This window comes from Tachyglossus aculeatus, chromosome 2, assembly GCF_015852505.1.
Source record: "Tachyglossus aculeatus isolate mTacAcu1 chromosome 2, mTacAcu1.pri, whole genome shotgun sequence".
NCBI lineage: Eukaryota > Metazoa > Chordata > Mammalia > Monotremata > Tachyglossidae > Tachyglossus > Tachyglossus aculeatus.
The window spans coordinates 34,735,616-34,743,892 of NC_052067.1; the positions used below are offsets into that span (position 1 = coordinate 34,735,616).

Here is an 8,277-nt window from a genome sequence, read left to right on the forward strand (position 1 = left end):
ATTCATGCAATCGTATTTATTGAGCGCTTACTGTGTTCAGAGCACTGTACTAAGCACTTGGGAAGTACAAGTTGGCAATATATAGAGACGGTCCCTACTCAACAGTGGGCTCACAGTCTAGAAGGGGGAGACAGACAACAAAATAAAACATATTAACAAAATAAAATAAGTAGAGTAATAAATACATACAAACATATATACAGGTGCTGTGGGGAGGGGAAGGAGGTAAGGAGGGGGAGAGGAAGGAGGGGGAACAATAACTGAAAAATAACAGTTTCACATAACTGATGCAGTTTTCCTAGATGCAACCTCCCCCCTGCCCTTCCATCTCCTTTTGGGTACTGCATAGGCAGCTGGGAGATGGGAGTCTATTTGGTTCCACGTGGTTATTTATTTATATATTCATTCATTCATTCAATCAATCATATTTATTGAGCGCTGACTGTGTGCGGAGCACTGTACTAAGTGCTTGGAAAGTACAATTCGGCAACAGAGACAGCCCCTACCCAACAGTGGGCTCACAGTCTAGAAGGGGGAGACAGACAACAAAACAAGTAGACAGGCATCAAAAGCAATAAAAAAAAAATTAGAATTAGAGATAGGCACATCATTACTAAAATAAAATAATAAATACGTACAAATATACACAAGTGCTGTGGGGCGGGGAAGGGGGTAGAGCAGAGGGAGGGAGTAGGGGCGATGGGGAGCGGAGGAGGAGCAGAGGAAAAGGGGGGCTCAGTCTGGGAAGGCCTCCTGGAGGAGGTGAGCTCTCAGAAGGGCTTTGAAGGGAGGAAGAGAGCTAGCTTGGAGGATGTGCGGAGGGAGGGCGTTCCGGGCCAGGGGGAGGACGTGGGCCGGGGGTCGACGGCGGGACAGGCGAGAAGGAAGCACAGTGAGGAGGTTAGCGGTGGCAGAGGAGTGGAGGGTGCGGGCTGGGATGGAGACGGAGAGAAGGGAGGAGGGGGCGAGGTGACTTAGGGTAATCCAAACTGCTTTGTGGTCTTTAAACTACCTGAGGGAGGAGAGAGGATGGCTTGTATTCATTCAGTCATATTTACTGAACACTTACTGTGTGAAGAGCACTGTACTAAACACTTGGTTTTGGAGGGTAGCAGACACATCCCTTTGGGAGCCTGGCCTGAACTTACTAATTGGACCTAATTCGAAACTCCTGAGGCCTCCTCCTGTTGAATATGAGCGTAGAGGGGAGACGGGAAGGCTGTGAGGAATGGGGTTTCTTTCCTCAAATGTTCCCGACTACCAACTCTGTTTCATTGTACTGTCCCAAGTGCTTAGTACAGTGCTGTGCACACACTAAGCACTCAGTAAATACGACTGAATGAATACAAGCCATCCTCTCTCCTCCCGCAGGTACTTTAAAGACCACAAAGCAGTTTGGTCCTTTGGATTGATTTTAGTACAAACCTACAAATAAGGAACATGCTGAAAGCCCAAACAAGGAAATCTGCGCCTCTTCAACTCCTATTCGTAGTCTAGTTGAGATGGACGCAAAAGGATTGTAGCTTTTAAAGAGGCCCCAGTACAGCTACAACAGGACTTCGAACAAAGTAGCCTCACCTGGGAGAGGGACGGAGTAGTTCCTATAAATTATTTGGGGCTGGACCAGATTTGGGCTACCCACAGACTATATCACTGTTGGACATTTAAACATGCATGAAGCATTTTAACCCTCAGCCATTTAGACAAAGAAATTTCTCCTCATACCAAAGTGGTGGTAGTATCAAGCTGTAGAAACCTGGGTGCTTAACAAATGCCATCATTATTATTCTAGGTATCATTGAATTTAATATTTTAGAGTTTATGCATTAAGTATCAACAGTCGCTACATAGTCTTGTGGTAAAGTAACAGGAAAAGCAGGCTTTGACATGGTACTTGTATGAATTTTAGAGGCCACTTGGCTTATGAAAACAAGATTAGAAAGGTAAAAGAAATAACTTCGTACTGTATTCCTGGTAAACAATTCTTTGAAATCATCAGCAGAATTAGAGGAATTGTCGATCCGTAAGGTTACTGTGTTGTCTGCTGTATTTTTAGACTAAGTCGGTGTTCGAGATTGGACTCTGCAGTAACAAAATGTTTTGTTATGCGGTTCTGGGATCCATCATGGGACAGTTACTGGTGATTTACTTCCCTCCACTTCAGAAGGTTTTTCAGACTGAGAGCCTGAGCATTCTAGGTAAGAAAAGCTGCTTCTTGGTGCTAGTTTTTATAAATTGTGCTGGTGTGCTCAAATTAAATGCTTTGCAAGATCCAAAAAGCAGTTTTTTTTTTAATATATGAATGAAATATGAGTGGCCTACCTTGGTTTTAAAATGTGCCATTAAATTCTTCTTCTGAGAAACATACATTAGAAGCAGGCTTCTAACTCACTGACGTCTTCAAAGCTTTTAAGGCAGGCTTAATAGTTCCATGTTGCGAATTCTTAAATGCTACAAATCAAATCTGCCTGAAATAAATGACAGTTCATAACTTTGGTTATATGGCACTGTGTGCCCTTGGAGGAAAAACAGTATAGTCCAAAAATGGAATTTTGCATATTTTAGACTGAATTTGGTGCAGCTGTGTTTAAGTTGGAAATTCCATTTTAGGATGTTATTACACGTTTGTACCTCCCCAATACTCATTTTCTCATGTTTGCTATACCAATTTTCATAAAATCTACTAATCTCACTCTAATGATCAAAATCAGTGAACGGTAATGGCAGTTCACGGATCTGTTAGTCATCTTCCATGACTCGCACTCATTTCCACAGTATTTGGTGCTTAAGTTAAGGCATAAAGTATGTAAACCCTATTTAAGCTAAGCGGATAAGGGAAATGGAGCAGTTTCCCTGTGAGGCTAGATTGAAAAAACAGGGGCTCTTCCATGTGGAAGGAGGGAAACAGCTTCCAAAGCCTTTAAGGGGGCAGATGGGGGTAAACTTGGAGCTATGTTATACCACATCCCACAGGACCAGAGAGCACTCATTGAAGCTTGAAGGTGAAATGTTAAAATCTGACAAAAAGAAACACTTCCTACACAAGCAAGTGATATTTGTGACCATTGGAAGCTGTGGAAGCAGAAAATGTTAATATTCACAAAGGTTTGTTTAACATCCTAGAGGACAAGCCCATATTGGGCTTTGAGGGGAAACATTTCAGGCATGGATTAAGATGGGTTAATGGACTGTGTAATCTATAATCCTAGAGCAAAGTTAGAGATACTAGTTCCCTAGCACTGAGAATAGATGTCAAGGAGGACAAACATCCCATTGCTTCCTTAGTGACGGAATGCCAGGCTGGTTGAGCATCTGACCCTGAATAGCACTAATTCCACCAAACTACAGGAGAGAGCATGAGACTGGAATTGGGGAGATCCAAGCTCTGCCACTGGCCTGCCGTGCAACTGCTGGAATATCACACCCCCTTTGGGCCTCAGTTTCCTTCATAGGCAAAATGGGGCTGAAACAGCTGCTTTCCCTACCTCCTAGATTGGGAGACTTTGGTAGGACAGGGACCGAGTTCATCGTACTTATTTTATCTACCCAAGTGTATGGCACACAGAAAATAATAAATACCAAGGTTGTAAATATTATGCTCTGGCATCTTTTTTCATTTCCTGGAGTGGGGTGCAGGACCACAAGGGGATGCAGACTACTCCTTCATCCCTTCAGGTCCCATTTTCAGAGCTGGCCAGGATTACTTTTAATTCTCTTAACGCCCAGTTCAGGGCTGCAGAGGAAAAATGGATGCCAGGGCCTTCCCAGACTGAGCCCCTTCCTTCTTCTCCCCCTCCTCCCCCTCTCCATCCCCCTTATCTTACCTCCCTCCCTTCCCCACAGCACCTGTATATATGTTTGTACATATTTATTACTCTATTTTACTTGTACATATCTATTCTATTTATTTTATTTTATTAGTATGTTTGGTTTTGTTCTCTGTCTCCCCCTTTTAGACTGTGAGCCCACTGTTGGGTAGGGACTGTCTCTATATGTTGCCAACTTGTACTTCCCAAGTGCTTAGTACAGTGCTCTGCACACAGTAAGTGCTCAATAAGTACAATTGATTGATTGCTTCCAATCACGAGTGTGGAGTGCCACAGGAGGCGGATCCTGGTTTTGGGTACTTGTCCCTGAGCCAGGTAGTGGCTATCTTTGCATTGCCTCCAGTTCACAACAGAACTGCAATGGAGAAGGGGTTGCTTAGATCCCCTCAGGATCAGAAAATGGGACCCAGGCATCCCCTCACTTTTATTTTATAGTTATCCTGAAGGGTAGGGGAAGAAGGAAGCTTATCCCCTGAAAATCCTGTATTGTAGTGGTGATAGTGCTGTGTAATTTGTCAAACCGCTCTGGTTTCTTTGTCTCCTCGGTGACATGCAATGGAATAAAACACCCTAGTGTCTCTTTAATACGATTGAGGGAGGTGTGTTAATATTTTGGTACAAGTCAAGACAAGAGATCGAGGCTATTTCAGAGATTAAATTTGCACTGCAATGATTCGGCTTTGAAGTTCTCCCTAGACGTGAACTACTTTTAGTTTCATTTTGTACTTTCGCTTGCAATGCCCTTTTCTGTTAAAGCTTGTTTTTTTTTTTCCTTCCCTCAAGACCCTGGCTGCAGTTCTCTAAGATAGAATCGGTAGGAATAAAGAGCAGCCTGGTTGCTTTTCAAAGAGAGGTATTAGAAGAGGAGTGAATAGTTTGGCTTTGGAATGGATTGGAAGCACTGCCATTTAATCCTTTCCAGTCAAATGTCCTAGGGTTGCTAGAGGAATGGTTTTAGCTAAGCATAGAACCTGAAAGCTCCTGTCCCTAGAGCTTTTCAAAATACCAGCTGCCGAGTGAGGACACCACCCCTCCCACCATGTGTCCTAAAATACTCACTTGAGAAGAGAATTTAAAACCAAATTCATTTTCCTTTCAGATTTGCTGTTTCTCCTGGGCCTCACATCCTCAGTCTGCATAGTGGCCGAAGTTATAAAGAAGGTTGAGAGGAGCAGGGAAAAGATCCAGAAGCATGGCAGCTCATCATCTTTTCTGGATGTATGATGCATATTGCATTCTTTATTTTGCAAACCAGGCATTGCAGTCTGAGGATGGGATGGAGGGGGCAAAATTCAGAGGATAAAGGAAGCTCTGAGGGCCATTGGATGTCTTCGTATTTCAGTAGCTAAATGAGAACCTCCGCGTAAAGGCAGTGGAAGAACTGAAACTTTATCCTGCTGGGAGTCACAGATGAAAGTACGCAACTCTGATAGCATTTTCCTGGGAAGAATTGGCTTTTGCAATTCAGTGGAACTTTATGGTGGGTAAAAACTTAACTGAAAAACAACAACGAAATGAAGAAACTTGTCACAGCCCAGTCTGTTTTCTGCACTTAAGAGGTCTAACTGTATAAATACAGTATCTATCTTATACTGATATAAATATTTTAGTTGGTTTTTATTTTTAAATATTCTGTTACTTTATGGTGGTGGGGCTTTGTTACTAATACAGAAAATAATCATTTCAAAGGCATTCCATTTGGTTTAGAAATGATCACAAGAGTGCCAGACTTCTGCTTTACCCTGCAATGTAAAACAGCTCAAGTACCGTGCTACCATTTTTGTACCCTAAGTTCTTTGCACAGGATGTGACCACTGTCGGATCAATGTTTTCTTTTCTTTCTTTTTGTGATTGAAAAGCCTATTGCTGCAATTTGAAGTAAATGTTTGCTTTTCTTAGTAAGTGTAAATGGTTTTCTTTTATTAGCAAATTGTGAATACTTGATATGGCTTTGGGCTGAGACCACACAGGATTTAGAGCCCAGAACCAATGAAGTTTGAAGCGTGCCTTGAAGATATCAAACCTCACATCTTTAGTAGCACTCCTGTTGAGTCCCTTTTGAAAGGCAGTTTTAACTGTTGGACCAACATTTCCAATGAGTTGTATTAAGAGGAGTTATGCACATTCTTTTTGCCTTCTTGCCAAACCGAATTATTAGATATTAACATCTTTTAAACCTCACCTCCTTTAAAACCAAGCTCGAGTGCTTTACAGTTTTCAAATCATCCATCTTAATGCACTAACTGCACTTGTATTAAGCGCTTACTGTGTGCAGAGCACTGTACTAAATGCTTGAGAGGTAATGTAACACATGCCCTGCCCCTGTATGCTTTGGGCTTTTTAAAGAGGCCCTTTTTAAGAAGGCAAACTGCTCTCACTGACTTGAGCTCTACAAATAGAGGATTCCTGCTCATTTGTGTACCTCTGTCCATTTGGACCCTCAGAGAAGCGGAACCGCTGTCCGTCACTTCTTCATCTTCATCTCCTGCAGTAACCCTCCTCCTCCTTCCCTTTTATTTCTCACTCATCCAACAGTTGCTCACTTCCTGCTTTCATCAGAGAGCCAGTAAATGGATGTTTCTAACTTGCAGTCCTTCGCCACTTGATGAGGTAGGTGAAAATATTAAGTAGATTACAGGACTTTGAATTCAGAGAGGATTTCTGTAATGTTCTGACTCTCTTCTCCCTATTCTCTCCCCTGCCACTGTAATTCTATAAACCCAAATAAATGTTAAGCGGATACTGTGGCAGTTCCCCTCCCCATCACATTTCTGAGGTCTCTGGATTTTTTTTTTTGAAAGGTTTTTTTTAAAAAAAATTCTTGCTATTAAAGCACATTGTACATAAAATTAATCTCTTGAAATACTAACCAAAGGTAACAAAAGGACAACTTTTTCACTCTTATTAGTGAACACACAAAATTCATGAACAGCAACGGACATATTACTGTAATGATGTAGTAATCTAATACTAACTTTTTCTCAACTCAGTAGTTCGGATGATGGTCATGATGTCTTTTGGGTTGTTTCTGCTTTTGAGATAAACAGACTGTGTTCATTACTATACCTCTGCTACACATTTCTAATTAACCATGAGCTGTTCATGTGCTTCTCTGCCACAGGGATTTAGATCATTAACATTTCCAGGGAACTTCAAGTCTGTTCTGCATGAGTGGAAACACTTCTCTTATCAGGATCGTAGATCTGAATTATGGATGGTAAATCTTTAAAATCCATATAGGCTGGACTGGGGGAAAATATAAACATTTTACATGATTACTTTTGTGATTTAGTTGCTTTCTGGATTGCCCAGGTATAATAATAATAATTATTATGGTAGTTGTTAAGCAGTTAAGCACTTACTATGTGTCAAGTTGTGACTCCGAGGCTGTGCTCTATCCACTAGACCACACTGCTTCTAATCCAGATACAAGTGAAATCAGGTGCCTAGAGAAGCAGTGGCTTTGCCCTGTTTCTGTCCGTTGCGGTGTGAGCAGAAGTGATCTTTAGTTTCTATCAGCAATAAATTGCTGTTGTCTGAGATTTGGTCTTCTAAACCTTTTGGTTCTTGGGCAGGGCAAGTTTGGTATTCGTGGGGGTAATGTACAATTTTTGTTGGCCAGTTTAACCATTTATGTAGTTATTAACGTGGTTGTTTCCCACTAGGCTTTTGGAAACATACAATTATCATAGAAGTTCATATATCAGAAATAGTGATCAATCTGTAGAAAATTTTTTGAATTTATAAAGAACTAAAATGTCTCTCGACACAGGTTGCGTTATAAAAAGTCATTTAACTTTTTTAAGCAATGGCCAGAAGTCCTTGCCTCCTACAGTCTTATATTTTGTATGACATGGGCACCAAAGGATACGTAGAAGAACATTCATTCTCATGTTTGGGGATTTACCAAGAAGTTATCCAGACCTTTCTTGAGCCTGTTAATATAGGACGATAATTGCATCAGATGTTGGAGGAAAATATCACTAGTGAAAATGAGTTGGCATGGGATGAAAGAGATGAGGGAGACCTTGAAGACAGTGTCGAAAAAAGAGGGTTACCAAAGCTATAACTTCTCGAGATGAAACTTGATGGTGAATAAAAGCGGTGTATCAGTTTTGGGGTTGTAAATCAAGACTAGTAAAAATCTTTGTACTATCTAAAGCTATTCCCATTAGAGAAGCATTTTTGATCTTTGTAAATAGTGAATAGACTGTGCTCATGTTGTTCAGAAAAACACTTTGGTGAATGGTTTGGAGGGAGGAGTGATCAAAGCTGGTACGTAACCTTTCTCCATCAGTTCCTGAGCCAAATGTTTCAGAAAAGCAAAAACCGAAGTTCAAGTCTTTTTGAAAATTATTATAGATGCCAGGAAATATTTCTTTTGTTCTTTCTTTCCTCTTCAATCCCACTCCCACACCACACTGAGCAAGCTGAATGAAAGAAAATTATT

General features: G+C 41.2%; 1 protein-coding gene across 2 annotated transcripts in view; it reads left to right on the forward strand.

The window, feature by feature from the left end:
* Positions 1–5,729, forward strand: part of ATP2C1 (ATPase secretory pathway Ca2+ transporting 1) — a 96,839-nt gene extending 91,110 nt beyond the window's left edge. Inside the window, exons 26-27 of one of the 2 annotated variants that reach the window (XM_038759936.1) lie at positions 2,057–2,198; positions 4,927–5,126. In XM_038759936.1, coding sequence (XP_038615864.1) covers positions 2,057–2,198; positions 4,927–5,051 — 267 coding nt within the window. In that variant the 3' untranslated portion in view covers positions 5,052–5,126. Of the gene's footprint in view, positions 1–2,056; positions 2,199–4,926 lie in introns of both variants that reach the window. The other variant, XM_038759935.1, reaches the window with a different exon arrangement.
* The last annotated feature ends 2,548 nt before the right edge of the window (positions 5,730–8,277 follow it).